The sequence below is a fragment of the Nomascus leucogenys genome, chromosome 21 (assembly GCF_006542625.1).
Source record: "Nomascus leucogenys isolate Asia chromosome 21, Asia_NLE_v1, whole genome shotgun sequence".
Lineage (NCBI taxonomy): Eukaryota > Metazoa > Chordata > Mammalia > Primates > Hylobatidae > Nomascus > Nomascus leucogenys.
Genome location: NC_044401.1, coordinates 7,316,593 through 7,333,051, shown reverse-complemented (window position 1 = coordinate 7,333,051; position 16,459 = coordinate 7,316,593). Strand labels below are relative to the sequence as shown.

The 16,459-nt window shown below is 39.7% G+C and overlaps 1 protein-coding gene across 3 annotated transcripts in view; it reads left to right on the top strand.

Annotated features, from left to right (window-relative positions):
* Positions 1-16,459, top strand: part of QTRT2 (queuine tRNA-ribosyltransferase accessory subunit 2) — a 31,222-nt gene that overhangs the window by 3,801 nt on the left and 10,962 nt on the right. The window contains exons 2-6 of one of the 3 annotated variants that reach the window (XM_030801564.1): positions 4,726-4,946; positions 5,720-5,775; positions 7,483-7,559; positions 10,129-10,341; positions 16,165-16,364. In XM_030801564.1, coding sequence (XP_030657424.1) covers positions 4,726-4,946; positions 5,720-5,775; positions 7,483-7,559; positions 10,129-10,341; positions 16,165-16,364 — 767 coding nt within the window. The remainder of the gene's footprint in view (positions 1-4,725; positions 4,947-5,719; positions 5,776-7,482; positions 7,560-10,128; positions 10,342-16,164; positions 16,365-16,459) is intronic. The other 2 variants (XM_030801565.1, XM_003261898.4) reach the window with 2 other exon arrangements.

Sequence of the window (16,459 nt, the reverse complement as noted above, 5' to 3'; positions counted from 1 at the left end):
GATAGATACGTAATACATAGATAGATACATAATACATAGATAGATAGATTAGATAGATAGATAGATAGATTAGATAGATAGATACATAATACATACATACATCCAAACCCTAGATAGATAGACAGACAATAGACAGTATGATGTTTCCTATCTGTACATACCTATAATAAAGCTTAATTTATTAATTAGGCACAGTAGTAGATCTTAGTCACCTCAGCAAACAGTCTTTTTTCTCTTCCTAGTTGGAGAACTTTAACCTTTTCTCATAAGGGGTCACTTTATGGCATCCCTTTGGCATATCCGTATTGCCAGCATCACAACTCTTGTGCTGTGGGGCCAGTCGTAAGTAAAATAAGGGTAACTTGAACATAAGCACTGCAATACAGTGACAGTTGATCTGATCTATGAGACAGCTCCTAAGTAACTAAGGGGCGAGTAGCATCTACAGTATGAAGATGCTGGGCAAAGAGATGATTCACGTCCTGGGTGGAACAGAGCAAAATGGCAGGAAATTTCATTATCCTACTCAGAATGGCATGCAATTTCAAACTTATGTTTATTTCAGGAATTTTCCATTTAATATGTTTGGTCCTCAGATGTCCATGGGTAACTGAAACTGTGGAAAGCAGAACTGCGAATGGGGGTACTGTATTAAGAGAACCAATGGGTTTCCTTTTAGTTGCCTTTATGTACCTTCTTCTTCCCATTCTGATTCTATGCTTGCATGGCATATTTGGCTTCATGTATTGCATTCTATAGGGCAAACATGCCACTGACTGGTCCACTTTGCTTTTTTCGATTCTCAGAGTAAATAATTGTGCATACTGATTTTATTGTTTAGTCTCTGAGGTTGATAGGTTTGAGCCTGACCCTGAGTGATGGCTCTGTGCCGGGTATATAGGAAAGATCAGGCTTAGCTTACCAGGCAGAAGCCTAAATCCCTTACCAGTGGCCAGCCAGCCCTCCAGGTAGTACGAGACTGTAAGGCACTGGAGGGAGCAGCAGCAGGTGGCTAATCTTTGAGCCCCTGTGTAATTCTGTTGGCACAGGTTAAAGAACTTGACAGCTGCTTTCTTTTATCTCTTTTCTTTCTCTTTCTCTTTCTTTTCTTCTTTTTTGTTTTTAAGACAGGATCTCCCTCTGTTGCCCAGGCTGGAGTGCCAGTGGCGTGATCATGGCTCACTGCAATCTCTGCCTCCCTGGCTCAAGGGATCCTCCTACCTCAGATTCCCAAGTAGCTAGGACTACAGGTGCATGCCACCATTCCTGGCTAGTTTTTGTATTTTTTGTAGAGACAGGGTTTCATTGTGTTGCCCAGGCTGCTCTTGAACTGGGCTCAAGCGATCTGCCCACCTCGGCCTCCAGAACTGCTGGGATTACAGGCGTGACCCAACGCGCCCAACCAAAAGCCACTCTTTTTATGACTTTTCACAATGTCTTCTAGGGGAAAAAAACAAAAAGATGTTTCATAGATTTCGCATACACTTTTGAAAAATCCTGTTATTTTAAGTGGTCATGGTATGCTGCAGGATATTCTAAAAAAAAAAAAAAAAATCTGAATGCGTCTCCTAGCATGTTAAATTTACTGTCACTTAAAAACCATAATTGGCTTGGTGCAGTGGCTCAGGCCTGTAATCCCAACACTTTGGGAGGTCAAGGCAGGAGGATCACTTGAGCCCAGGAGTTTGAGACCAGCCTGGGCAATGTAGTGAGACTCCATCTCTACAAAAAAATTTTTTTTAATTAGTTAGGTGCAGTGGTTGGGCACCTGTGGTCTCAGCTACTTAGCAGGCTGAAGTGGGAAGGGTGCTTGAGCCTGGGATGTCAAGGCTACAGTGAGCCATGATTACACCACTGCACTCCAGCCTGGGCAATAGAGTGAGTGAGACCTTGTCTCAAAAAAAAAAAAAAAGAAAAAAGAGACAGAATAAAAAGAGTACAGGCCTTTGGCAGGAGGCTTAGGTTCTAGACAGGCCTATGCCTAAGCAGGCCTAGCCTCAGACTCATTACAATGAAATGGCAGAAGGGGTGATGTGGTGATGAGGAATTCCCAGGTAGGGGTCTCTGGTAGTAATGGAACTCTATAAACTATTTTCAGTATTTCTAAAGTCTGATGGTAATTATACAATACTGGGATATTAAGCACAGTTTTACTAAAGCAATGGGGTTTGTTGTTTTTACCTGGAATTGAGTTAACACAGCATGGAAAAGCAGATTATCTCATGCTTATCAGAAGCTTTGGTTGTCAGTCGTTTGTGTCATTTATTAATAAACTGGAGAAACGAGAGCATAGATTTGATGAGGAGAGATAATAAAAGTAACATTCTAGAATCCTATACTTCATTTTTCGAACGTATTAGTTTTACCCAATGAAGGTTCTTCGTGCCTTTATATGAATTTAATTTAAAAAACACTGTTCATGTGTGTACATTTAAACTCTTTACATACTTTACACAGCTCAGATGAGAGAGTATTTTTGGAGTAAGACAGAATTTTTGGAGGAGCCAGCAAGTTCCTGTCTTTAGCCCTTTCTGAAATAGCTTCAGGCAACGCAGTTTCTTCCGTTCTCAGACTTATGTGATAGTAGGAAATGCGTAAGTTACTGCAGCATTTAAAAATTCTGGTCTGTTAAATTTTCATTAGTTCTTATTTATGTTTCAAGAAATCTAGTGTTCCATATTGGCTGATTTCAATATTCAGTCAGAACAACAGGTGTTGATTCATGAAGCTTTGAAGTACATTTCTCAACTTTGTGCTTCCGCCTGCTTCAATTCTCCAGAGCTACTTAGATTACAAAATGCTGTCTTAAATTTCACGTTAGAGCTCTGTTGGTTTAAAATATAAAATACATTTTTATCACTTGAAAGCAATATCTGATAAATAAGGCTTACGATTCTTTTATATTTTCTAGAGTATGCCTTTAAGTATAGTTTTATAGTTTTTTAAAATGAACCTTCTTGTTTTAGCAGTTTTAATGTGTAACAACAAGGTATGTAAAAAAATGGCTTTTATACTGTTTATTAAAATATAACCTTTTTTTCCTTACCAGTCCCCATTTATGTGGATTCTAATGACACTTATGTTTCTATCTTTGTGATAACTTGAAATAATGATATTATAGTTATAGAAAATTGACCAGGCTTTCATCAAACACTTATATTAATTTTTATAATTTGTGTTTAGCATAAAATCTCTTCTTAGACCATAAAGTAGTTACTCTTTTTTTTAAGAAAGTAGTTATTCTTATGTCTAAGATTCTAATGACAAAGATGGCCATTTTATTTAAATTTAAGAATTTATGTCTCCTAAAAAAAGTAATGTTTTTATTCTTGAATATATTTAACTAATGATAGATATGTCTTATTTATTTGGTGACATTTTAGCAATGGTTGACTTGCAGAGTATGGTATGGTATAATGCTTAAGAAAATGGGATCTGGCCGGGCAAAAGTGGCTCATGCTTGTTACCCCAGCACTTTGGGAGGCTGAGGTGGGCGGATCACCTGAGGTCAGGAGTTCTAGACCAGCCTGGCCAACATGGTAAAACCCGATCTCTACTACAAATACAAAAATCAGCTGGGCATCGCAGCACACACCTGTAATCTCAACTACTTGGGAGGCTGAGGCAGGGGAATCTCTTGAACCCGGGAAGCAGAGGTTATAGTGAGCTGAGATCATGCCACTCACTGCACTCCAGCCTGGGTGACAGAGCGAGATTCTGTGTCCAAAAAAAAGAAAAGAAAAGGAAATTGGATCCTCTCTGATAGCTCATTTATCAACTAATAAAACTGGGCCTGGCCCAGTTTTTAAGAATTCCAGAAGATATGGTACTTGCTGTAGAGATGTAATGAAGTATTTGTAAAATGTTGGTATGTCTGGTGACATTTAGCAGATGATGTGTGTGCTTATCAAGTTCTGTAGTGCATTTTAAAAGTGGAACCCAGTATTTTGCTTCACTGAATACTAAATCATTTAGGAGCACCCAACAAATAATTTCTGATTTTTTTTCCCTGTATATCTATAGAAGTTAGAAAGTGTATCTTTATTTTTTTTCTTTAAACACATATTAGCCTTTCCCAGTTATAAAAGTAATGACACATTGCTTATGGATTGCGTGTGTGCTCCACACGGTTTCTCACTTCTGTTTGGATACCATATAAGAACAAATTGGGAAATAATCCCACCTCAGAGATCTGTTTATCTTTTGACATTTATTTTTCCATATATTTTCATAAACACCAGGATGCTGTTTTCTTCACTTAACAGCATTATTAGGAAAAAATTGCTATATTGCTTAGCATTCCCTCAAATTGGAGAAAGAAGAAATGGATTATATCAATAATCAGTATGGCCTAAGCAGTGTTACTGTTCTCTGTATACATTTTCAAGGCTGAGAGAGCCGTGGCTTCGTGGCATTCTTTCCATGATTAGTCTTTCTAATTCTGTTCTTTCATTTGTTCGGTTTTCATCAGCTCAGACAAAAATTCCATGACTAAATTTAAAATTAGTTGATGCCAATATATTGTTCTGGGACCTTAGGGAAGGTATCTTATTCTCTTTATGTCTTTTCCCATTCCCCCATTCCTGATATCTACAAAAATGTTTAGACTGGAAGCAGTAATAAGCATGCTATCATTCATTTTCTTGAAGATTTTTTTTTTTGCAAAATGCTTGGCCTTTAGATGTTGTGAAGCTCCTTCTATACTTAATGCTCTTTTCTTGACAGGACCTAGAAGAATCCCTTAGGATGAAGCTGAGTCTTACTAAGATAGTTAATGGCTGTCGCCTAGGAAAAATAAAAAACCTGGGCAAAACAAGGGACCACACCATGGATATTCCAGGCTGCCTTCTGTACACCAAGACTGGCTCCGCCCCACACCTCACCCATCACACGCTGCATAATATCCACGGGGTTCCTGCCATGGCTCAGCTTACGCTGTCATCCCTGTAAGTATTAGAACTGATGATTCAAGTATCAACTCTGGCAGCAGCTTAGTTACCTTAGGTGCAAAAAAGAGAAAGTTTTTTTTTGTTCATATATATAATTTGTCGATTTTCATAATGAAATCAGAAGAGAGGTTTCAAATATTATACATCTTCTGGCCCTAATCTGGAAGCCACAGGCCAGACCTATATGTTAGATCTGCTTCACTTTTCCTCCAAACCTACAGTCCCATACTGCCATATCGCCACTGCTCCCAGGGGTGACAGGGTGGGGAATGCTCTGTGAAAGCTACACTTGGAGTTCAGGAGCTGTTATCATGCACCAGCTTCAAAAGTTTTTTCTGCCTTTGCACATATACTTGCTAATACTACTTTATGGAAACAGAACTAAAGAAGTTAGATCATTTTGTGTAATGTATATACTGACTTTATACTTAATTGAAAAGCCTACTATATGACCAATTAATATAATGCTCTGCAGTGTTGTGTTAACAACAGAGATTTTAAAGGGGCAAGAGAAGGAAGAAAATTCAAGTATTGTGAAGGAGTTGATCTTTGCCAGTTTCACGTCTCACAGAACCACTAGCAAGTTGAAGGCCTTCGTTCTGGCTAATGAACCTAGCCTAATTAGTTAGAACTCTTGAATAATGGTGTAATTCAAGACAACATTTACCATGATGTAACTTATTTGGGTGAGGAGAAGAGGGCTCCGGTTGTACAGAGTATTTACAGAATGACACATTATTATGTTATGTATTTTTCTGTTTTGCTTACAGAGCAGAACATCATGAAGTCTTGACAGAATATAAAGAAGGAGTTGGAAAGTTTATAGGTAAAAATTAAGTTATTTATACGTGCCTTGTGATGTGTTAATTTGGAGTTTGGAGGTGCTGTTGCCTCTTTGATCTTTCATTCATATGTTTATTTATTCATAATTTTAATAAGTATTTTTTGAACATCTAAGAGCCAGGCATTGGCAAGTCAAGACCGAATAGGAAACAGTTGCTGCTCTCATGGAATTTGAAGCTTAGCTGGGATAAAGATAGAGAATTCTAGTAAAAATTGTGGTTACTGCTTTACAGGATTAGGGGTATGTATGGATATCATGACAGGCCAGAGGGCGGAGCATATAACCTGCTCTGGCGTATATGTGCAAGGTGGTCAGAATAAAGAAAGGATTCTTTTTTTTAAGCCTGCATAAAAACCCAGAGAAAGGATTCTTGAGAGAGAAGATGAGGGGCATTTTAGCTGGGTCAAGGAAGAGTAAAAGTTACCCAGGTTAGGAATGGGAGCCCAGACAGGTGTGGGGCAGATGCTCCAGGCACTGAGTATCTGACTCAGCAGCGAGAACTTTCATGGGGCATGCGTGAGCTCCAAAGTAGTCTCATCGTACTTGAACCTCAAACATGCAGGGGAGGATGAAGCATTTGTATATGGCTGTATTCTGATATGTTAATATATTATCCTTTATCCCAGAAATAGGATTTTACATGCAGATGTATGCATCTATTTATTTATAGGAAAAGCTTAGCAGTGACAGCTAGAACACCAGTTCTTCTGTACACCACTTTCTCCTAACGCTTTTTCCGATATCTAGGACTCACTTGAATGAAAATCCTGTTTCCATTGGTTATTCAGTCCTCTGCTTCTGAGAGCAACTGCATGATGTCCTGTTGGTTATCACAAAGCCCTGTATTTTAGTAGAGGAATTTATGGAATATCATTCTCCTTGACCTGAGCCCAATTTTAATAACCAGCTTTAAAGTGTACAAGCATATAATTAAATGAAAATAGCTAATGTAAGCTTTCTAGAGATAATTGTAATAATTGAAATTATGGAAAATAAAGTGAAAAAACTGCAGAGGTTTTAAACTTGCTTTATTTGTTTTTGTCTTTTTTCAGTGGAATCCTGTTTTGTTTTCCTTAATGAAAATGTGGGCCAGCATATGATATTTAAGCACATGGTTTACTAAACTTTTTTTGCATTTTTAAAAAAATGATTGTCTTTTTGACTGAAGAACTTAAGAAACTGTCATCGTGAATCAATGAAACTTACTAAGAATGAGATCCATTTGCAGCATCCTATAGCTTCTCTAAAATTCTGCCCCTAGGGACCCATGATATTACTGAGATTTATTACTAGTGAGATCACTTTGTGGCCGTATCATTTTATCTTTCCGGTAGCTAGTTCCTCTTGGATGGTACCTGGAATAAGCATATTTGATAGTAAATTCTTTAAGTAAAATCAAATGAGATCAACGTGTCACTACTTTCATTGTATATTGTGCTTTAAGATACATCTTGCCTTTGTAGCAGCTCAGTACCTATTAGACATGAACCTTTATATTTCTTTCTTTAGATTAGTAATCTTTTTATACATATTGATAGGCCTCCTATAATTCCAAGTTCAGATACGACCTATTGACAGTGTTTAGAGTTGCTTTATTCAGCAGTACACATTGTGAAGCTGTTCCCTGCTATAATACAGTGTCATTGTTGATGTAAGCACTTTCAAGCGTTCTTTTTTGTGTTTATACAGGCATGCCAGAATCACTCTTGTACTGCTCCCTGCACGATCCAGTCAGCCCCTGCCCAGCTGGTTATGTAACAAACAAGGTGTGTTTTCAGAAGGGTCTCCAAGGCTGCAGCTTTGTCCCAGGAAGTCAGCCTATGGTGTATCCCTCAGATGCTCAGATCCCACTGTCTGGGATGATCCCTTATACCTTTTCCTTATTTCGATAATTATAGTGGGATGGGATGGTTTATAAGAGTTAGAATAGGGCTGCCTAAGGATGAGGTTAAGATGAAGAACATCGTATCCTCAGCATTTTCACTGTTGCAAAAAAATTTGAGGGTAGAGGAGGGTCAAATACATGCCAAAAAAAGAAATTGCTATGATAGGGGAAAACAATAGTCTTTTGGCGCCATGCTTTGTCGGATTTTTAACAACTTCAGGAAGAGTGGGGAAAGTTGCTGATGAGTATTATCACATGTATAACTATATATAGTAGAACCTCAATATAATACTGTCTGCTGGGTCTATAGCCAGAGATTTTGTCTAGTGAAGAGCAGTATCAAAAGCACCTCATTAAAAGTGTTCAGCTGAGAGGTGGCCCCATTGACATTATCCCTGAGGACAGTGTTCTGGCAAGGCTTCAGTGTGTACTGCTGCTTTACAAACGCAAATACTTTTCCTGCACTCACTTTATTAATGTCAGCAATATTTGTTAATTGTGCCCCTCAGAACACTGTTTTTACTCATTCTCCTGTTTTAAGCTTCTATTTATTTTGTAGTTTGAATTCTAGGGAAACTACTTTGGCTGGGTATGGTGGCTCATGCCTGTAATCCCAGCACTTTGGTAGGCCAAGGTGGGTGGATGGCTTGAGCTCAGGAGTTCGAGACCAGCCTGTCCAACATGGCAAAACCTCATCTCTACTAAAAATACAAAAATTAGCCAGGTGTGGTGGCACACGCCTGTAATCCCAGCTACTTGGGAGGCTGAGGCAAGAGAATCACTTGAACCTGCGAGGCAGAGGTGGCATGAGCCAAAATCGCACCAATGCATTGCATTCTAGCCTGGGTGACAGAGCAAGACTCTGTCTCAAAAAAAAAAAAAAAAAGGAAAAGAAAATACTTTGACTTCCATTATCTACCCAAATTGTAAGGGAGAGAGGAATCATTTAACCAGTAATTCTGATGCCTTAGTACAAAATTAAACGACTATATGTTGGCCTGCCATCTGCGTCCTTGTTGATCTAAGAAGAGGGATGCTGTAGGGTAACCAAAGATAGAATTTTTTTTCCTTTTTTTTAGCTTTTGTTTTTGTTTTGGGGGTACATGTAAACATTGTTACATAGGTAAATTTGTGTCATGGGGGTTTGTTGTACAGATTATTTCATCACTGAGGTATTAAGCCTAGTATCCAGCCTATTTCTCCTTCTCCCTCCTTTCACCCTCCACCCCCAAGTAGACCCCAGTGTCTGTTGTTCCCTTCTTTGTATCCAGGTGTTCTCATCATTTAGCTCCCATTTATAAGTGAGAACATGTGGTATTTGATTTTCTGTTCCTGCATTAGTTTGCTAGGGACAATGGCCTCCAGTTCCATCTGTGTTCGTGCAAAAGACATGACCTCATTCTTTCTTTATGGCTGCATAATATCTCATGGTATATATGTACCACATTTTCTTTATCCAATCTATCGTTGATGGACATTTAGGTTGATTGCATGTCTTTGCTATTGTGAATAGTGCTGCAGTGTACATTTGTGTGCATGTGTCCTTATGGTGGAATGATTTATATTGCTCTGGGTATATGCCCAGTAATGGGATTGCTGGGTTGAATGGTAGTTTTGCTTTTAGCTCAAAGATAGAATATTACTAATGTATATTCTCGTGAACTAGGAGATTTAAGTCTTTAATTCTATGTCTAACTCAGTCTAGTAAACACTAAATATTAAAAATGTATAGGGCCCTAGACTGTGCTTTTGGGATACAAACATGAATTGGGATACTCTAGTCAGACAAAAAAGGAATGGTGTAATAAGTGCTATCATTTCTATAAAGAAATAAATACAAATTGATGTAAAAGCGTAGAGGAGTGAGTGATCGATTATGTCCAGGAAGTTTGGAAGTCAGATTAATATGTGAACTCAGTGTCTCAATGGACACATAGTATTTTGTCAGGCAAAGAAGTAGAAGTTCCAACACCTAGAAATAATAAATACTTGAGGTGATGGATACTCAAATACTCTGACATGATTATTACACTTGCTCTATATGTAAGATGTCTCACACGTACCCCATAAAATTATACAAATATGTATCAATAAAAAAAGTTAAAAAAAAAAGAAATATGGGACTCTCAGTCAAAAGGAACAGTGGGATCAAAGTCTGTGGTATATTCAGGAACAGCAAGGGTTAGGTAGGGGTGGGGTAGGTGGGATAGGGCAGAACAGAAGATGTTAGAAAAGTGTAACAGAATTCTTGGGGGGTAGCTCAAAAGTTGTCTTATATGACCATTGAAGGATTCTCTAAGCTATAAGATCCTATTACCCACCATGTCTGGATATTGAATTGTCACCATCCCTGCAGTTGTAAAGAAGAATTATTGCTTTATCATTTTAATTATTTTATTTTTATTTGCATTTTACTCTTGCTAATTCCTCATCATTTTGCTCCATGGCAGTCTGTGTCTGTGTGGAGTGTTGCTGGACGAGTGGAAATGACTGTTTCCAAGTTCATGGCAATTCAGCAGGCCCTTCAGCCAGACTGGTTCCAGTGCCTCTCCGATGGAGAAGTATCTTGTAAGGAAGCAACTTCCATAAAAAGGGTCAGAAAGTCTGTTGACCGATCACTTCTTTTCTTGGATAACTGTCTGCGGCTGCAGGAAGAGTCAGAGGTAAGGCTGTACCACTAACCACTCCTTTCTCTTGACACTCTTGCCTCCCTTACATTCTGTGACACCACCTTTTCTGTTCTTCCTCCTACTGCTGTGCTCTTCACTTCTTTGTCTATTTTACTCTCTATTTTTATTTTCTTTTTGAACCCTAAGTATTATTGTTCTCTAGGTTTCTATCTTAGGTTTCTCTTTTCATCCCATTCTATATGTTGTTCCTGGGCAGCCTTCCCTTAGTTTTAATTGCTGAATAATTCTAAAATTGTATATACTATCAAGATCATTCTACTTAGCTTCAGAATTACATAATTACTGGGCTATAGGTAGGTTATGTCGCTAGAATAGCCCTCAAACTCAGAAGTGACCGGATTCATCATTTTATCTCCACAAACCTGTTCTTCCTTTTGCTCTTCCTCAATACTTTATCTCCATTTATGGTATCCAGCAAGCTCATCAGCCCAGAAATTTGAGCTTTTCTTTTTCTTTTTTGAGTCTCACTCTTGCCCAGGCTGGAGTGCAGTGGTGCGATCTCAGCTCGCTGCAACCTCTGCCTCCCAGGTTCAAGGGATTCTCCAGCCTCAGCCTCCTGTATAGCTGGTATTACAGGCATGCACCATCACACCTGGCTAATTTTTGTATTTTTAGTAGAGACGGGGTTTCACCATGTTGGCCAGGCTGGTCTCGAACTTTTGACCTTAGGTGATCTGCCCACCTCAGCCTCCCAAAGTGCTGGGATTACAGGCTTGAGCCACTGTGCCTGGCCAAGAAATTTGAGCTTTTCAAGACTCCTTTTTTTCATTCACATTTAGTGTCCAACTGTTCACTCTTCCTTGATTCCATTTGCCTAAATATGTCTAGAATCTCCCCCTCCTTATTGCCACCTTAAGCCATAACTGCATCATCTCTTACGTATGTAATTACCTTTGAATTCTTCTCTCTGCCTCCATTCTCATTTTTATCCAATCCATCTTTCAGCCCTGTTATCCAAAAGATCTTTGTAAAGCACAAACATGAGCTCCTTGCCCACTTCCCTAAAAGAATTTAATGACTCTCCACTTCAACTCTTACATGGCATGGACAGCCTGCTGTGATGTGGCCTCTGCCTACTCCTCCAGCTCACTATGGGCTACTTTCTCCTGTGACTTGCACTCTGGCCTTTCTGAGTTGCTTGGAATTCCTTGAGGCATTAGCTTGTTTCATTCTGTACACGGATTTCCTTCTGGACTGTTTCTTGTTTCTGCTTTTCTTATCTCTAGCTATATTCCCTCTTTTATTTCCACATCAGGCTCATTTCATTCCATCTATCATTCTTTTTTTTTTTTTCTTTTGAGACAGTCACTCTATTGCTCAGGCTATCAGGCTAGAGTGCAGTGGGGCAGTCTTGGCTCATTGCAGCCTTCAACTCCAGGTTCAAGCGATTCTCCTGCCTCAGCCTCCCAAGTAGCTGGGATTACAGGCATGCACCACCGTGCCTGGCTAATTTTTGTATTTTTAGCTGAGATGAGGTTTCACCATGTTGGTCAGACTGGTCTTGAACTGATCTCAGGTGATCCACCCACCTTGGCCTCCCAACGTGCCATGTGTCATTCTGTAGAACTGGTTCCTGATCTTTCCAGGGAATTCAGTTCATCCTTTGCTACCCCTTTAATTAGTATGTAGCTATATTTTAGCCCCAATCACATTGTATTTCAATTATTTCTTTATGCGTTTGTCTTTATTAAGCTGTGGCCTCTTTAAGTTCAATTTCTGTGTATAAGTTGGGTATCTTCATCATGCAGCAGAATGCCTTCCCTGTCTTATTCACTGGTTCCTCTTATTCTGAATGCCCTTCAATATTGAAGCTCTCCAAGATTCAGTTTTTGGCTTTCTTTTTCTTCTCCATATATTACCTGGGTTAGGGATGGCGAATGGGTTTCATCCGACACATAGTAAGCCCTCAGTAAATGTTTGCTGATGGTGAATGGTTATGATAAGGTGAGGAAGATGAAGCTATAGTGGTAAATCAGGGATACTGACAGCAGAGTTAATAAAGTTGGAAAAGGATTCAGGGAACAGTAGAGATGAGGGAACAGAAGATAGTGATCAGAGGAGAGAAGTTTAATATCTGAGATCAAGTATGTGGAGTAATCCTGAGTGATGATCACATCCCACTATGGCAAGCACATTGAGTTTGAGGAACATCATTGTATTGAATTTAGCACCAAAAATATAATTTGGCTAATAAAGTTAATATAAATGAAATAATTAGAGGAAACGTAGTTATTCTGAATAGAATTCACAGTATATGTAACAGGAGTTTGGTGTGGGGACATTGCTGTGGGTCTGGGCAGTTAGTGTGGGTGGCTTGCTAGTAATTGTTTTGAGCCAGTCATTATCCTTGTAGGACTAGTAATGTTTGGGTAAGTAGAAAGCAGGACAGGGAGTGTGACAAAGATGATTATTAGAAAGGTCAGATGAGCCTCAAGTCCTTCATCTGTGTTGTTGCAGTCAGCCTCATCATTTCGTATTACTTCTGCATATTTGTGGGGTTTTTTTTGTTTTGTTTTGTTTGTTTTTTTGAGATGGAGTTTTGTTCTTGTCGCCCAGGCTGGAGTGCAGTGGTGTGATCTCAGCTCACTGCAACCTCTGCCTCCCAGGTTCAAGCTATTCTCCTGCGTCAACTTCCTCAGTAGCTAAGACTACAGGTGCGTGCCACCACACCCGGCTAATTTCTGTATTTTTGGTAGAGATGGGGTTTCACTGTATTGGCCAGGCTAGTCTTGAACCCTTGACCTTGTGATTCGCCTGCCTCAGCCTCCCAGAATGCTGGGATTATAGATGTGAGTCACCGCTCCCGGCCTTACTTCTGCATATTTATTGGTCAAATGCGTAGTCCCTCTCCATACCCTTTATTATTATCTTGACATGCTTATTAATAGTGCCCCCCCATTCTTCCATTTTAGATAATAAATTATATGATCGTGCTTCTTACACCCAGGAAAGGGAGTTTCCCGAATAGTCATGCTAGTCATATAAGCAGGCAGGCCTATGTAACTCTCTGCTTTGTGTATCTGCATACATCTTTTCCCGTGATTCCCTCCCTGTCTTATTGACTGGCTCCTCTTATTCTGAATGCCCTTCAATATTGAAGCTCTCCAACATTCGGTTTTTGGCATTCTTTTCTTCTCCATATATTACCTGAGTTAAGGATGGCGAATGGTTTCATCCGAGGTGGTCGGGTGCAGCAAGAAGAGAGTCATCTGTTGGTCACATCTGTTGTGGAATCAGGAGTAGAGGGTGGTAGCATCATGCCAAGTGTCTGCCATTCTAGCCTGGGCATTCATGTTTATATCACACATAGCCTTATCTTTAGGTTCATTTAGATTCAGTGGCTGAATTAAGATTGCCATTTGGATGTCCTGCTGATTCCTCAAATTCAGAACACACAGAACAGAGTAATCATCTTGCTTCATCCACTGTTTTTCTAGGAGTCCCTGCCTTTTGCTCTTATCACCATCTCCCTGGACTTGTAAAACGGGAGCCAGGAGTCATTTGAGACTTTGCCTTTATCCTCTCCTTGGACAACTAATTGCTCAAGTTATGTTGATCCTACTTCCTGATGAGGTTTCAAGTTTTATCTTTCCTCTTCATCCACACTGCCGCTGCCTTAGTCCAGGTCATCTCCTCTTTCACCTGGATCATTAGAGTTGTCTGCTATTCCGTTCTTTAATCGTACTCACCCTTAATTTATTCTTCACACGGCAGCCAAAGTGTTCTTTCTAGAGGAATAGTCTGATTATGTCCCTCCTGCTTAAACTAAGGAGTGAAATTCTCTCTTCACAGTGTTCCAGGCCTCCTCTCCATCCCTTTCTTCTACTGGAGAGCCATTGTTGATTTGTATATTTTCTTGCAAAACTTATTTTTTGCAATTACATACACATAATTAGTACATAGATATACATGGCTCTATTACATGAGTATGATCATAGATTCAGCAATTTGCTTGTTTTTCATTTAACAATATCCTGAAACTCTCTATAAATGCATATATTGCTATATCTACTGCATTCTTTTTAAACAGCTGCATAGGAAGGCATACTGTGTATATATTATGATTTACGTAAGCCTTTATGGATAAACATTTAGGTTGTTTCCAGTTTTTCATTATTCTAAACATCTTTGTAAATAAACCTTGGCACATGTGAATGAGTATAGGAGAGACTGTTAGAAGTGGAATTTTAGGATCCATAGATAAAAGCATGGACATTTCGATAAGTGCTGTCCACTTTTCTTCCTAAGAGGTTGAACTGATTTTTACTCTGTGTTTATCAGGGTATGTAAGTACCATTTCCCTTACAGTTTCACCTCTACTATGTTATCTATGTTTTAACCTTTTTGTTATTATATGGATGAAAATGGTATCTCGTTGTTTCCAATTTTGCATTACCTTACTAATGAGGTTTAGTAGTTCTTCATATGTGTATAGGGCATTCACATTTATTTTTTTGAATTTCATATTTGCATATTGTACCTAGATTTCTATGAGGTTGTCATTCATTTCTTTAGAGTATTTGTTGGAGCTCATTTTATGCTGTAGATATTTAAATATTCCTCCAAAGAGTAAGTTCTCCTTTGCCTTTGTTAATGGTATAGAGAAGTTTTACTGATTTTTTTTTTTTTTTTGAGGCAGACCCTTGCCCTGTCATCCAGGCTGGAGTGCAGTGGCGTAATCTCAGCTCAGCGCAGCCTCCTCCTCCTGGGTGCAAGCGATTCTCCCACCTCAGCCTCCCGAGTAGCTGGGACTCAGGCGCATGCCACCACACGTGGCTGATTTTTGTATTTTTAGTAGAGATGGGGTTTCACAATGTTGGCCAGGCTGGTCTTGAACTCCTGACCTCAAGTGATCCACCTGCCTCAGCCTCCATGGCCAAGGGATTACAGACATGAGCCACCATGCCTGGCAAGTTTTTGTACTCAAACTTGTCAACCTTTTCCTGTAAGCTTTAGCTTGTTTAGGAAGGCATTCCTTACCCCAAGATTGTAAAAATACTCAATATATTCTTCTAAAACTTGTGTAACCATATTTTTTATGTTTAGCTATTAGGTCCACTGAATTTGTTTTTAAATAGGATGGTGTGTAGTAGTGGTCTTTATTTTATTGGTTTGTGAGTAGATAGTCAGTTGTCTCAACAGTTTCTAAGTTCCTAAAGTTATCTCTAGCTACGAGACTTGGAGGTAGTCTAAAGCAGGCCTGGATAGTCATTACACAAATTAAAACTCTTCTTTTGTCCTTTTCCTCTTGTACCTGTTTAGTGTACATTTTATTTATTTATTTATTTTTCTTGAAGCAAGGTCTCACTCTGTTATCCTGGATGGAATGCAGTGGCACAGTTTCAGCTTACTGCAACCTTCACCTCCTGGGCTCAAGCCATCCTCCCACCTCCGCCTCCCGAATAGCTGGGACTACAGGCACAAGCCACCGTGCCCAGCTAATTTTGTTTTTCTATTTTTTGTCGAGACGAGGTCTCGCTATGTTGCCCAGGCTGGTCTTGAAATCCTGGGCTCAAGTGATCCTCCTGCCTCGGCCTCCCAAAGTGCTGGGATTACAGGCCTGAGCCACCGCACCTGATCTAATTTAATCTAAGCCAGAACAAGACTGCATATGTTGAATACATCTTCAGAGCCCTAAAGGTTCTTAGGGAGGAGGGAGCATCATCCCCTTTAATGCTTCAACTACAGCAGCTTCACTGAGGTCTCTTCTATACATTGGACTTCCATGTAAGGTTCATTTAAACAAAGGTCTCATACTGAAAATGGTTAAAAACATATCATCCTTTCTTACCTCAGGTTCTTCAGAAGAGTGTGATCATTGGAGTGATTGAAGGTGGAGATGTGATGGAAGAGAGGCTGAGGTCAGCACGAGAGACAGCCAAGCGGCCCGTGGGTGGCTTCCTTCTGGATGGTTTTCAAGGAAATCCAACAACCCTGGAGACTAGACTATGCTTGCTGTCATCAGTCACTGCAGAGCTACCGGAGGACAAGCCAAGGCCAGTGTTCAGTTAGGACACAGGCTGGCCTCATGGGATGCAGGGCAGGAGTGCTGGCCGATTGTATATTACATAGTGTCTGTGCATGGGCATGC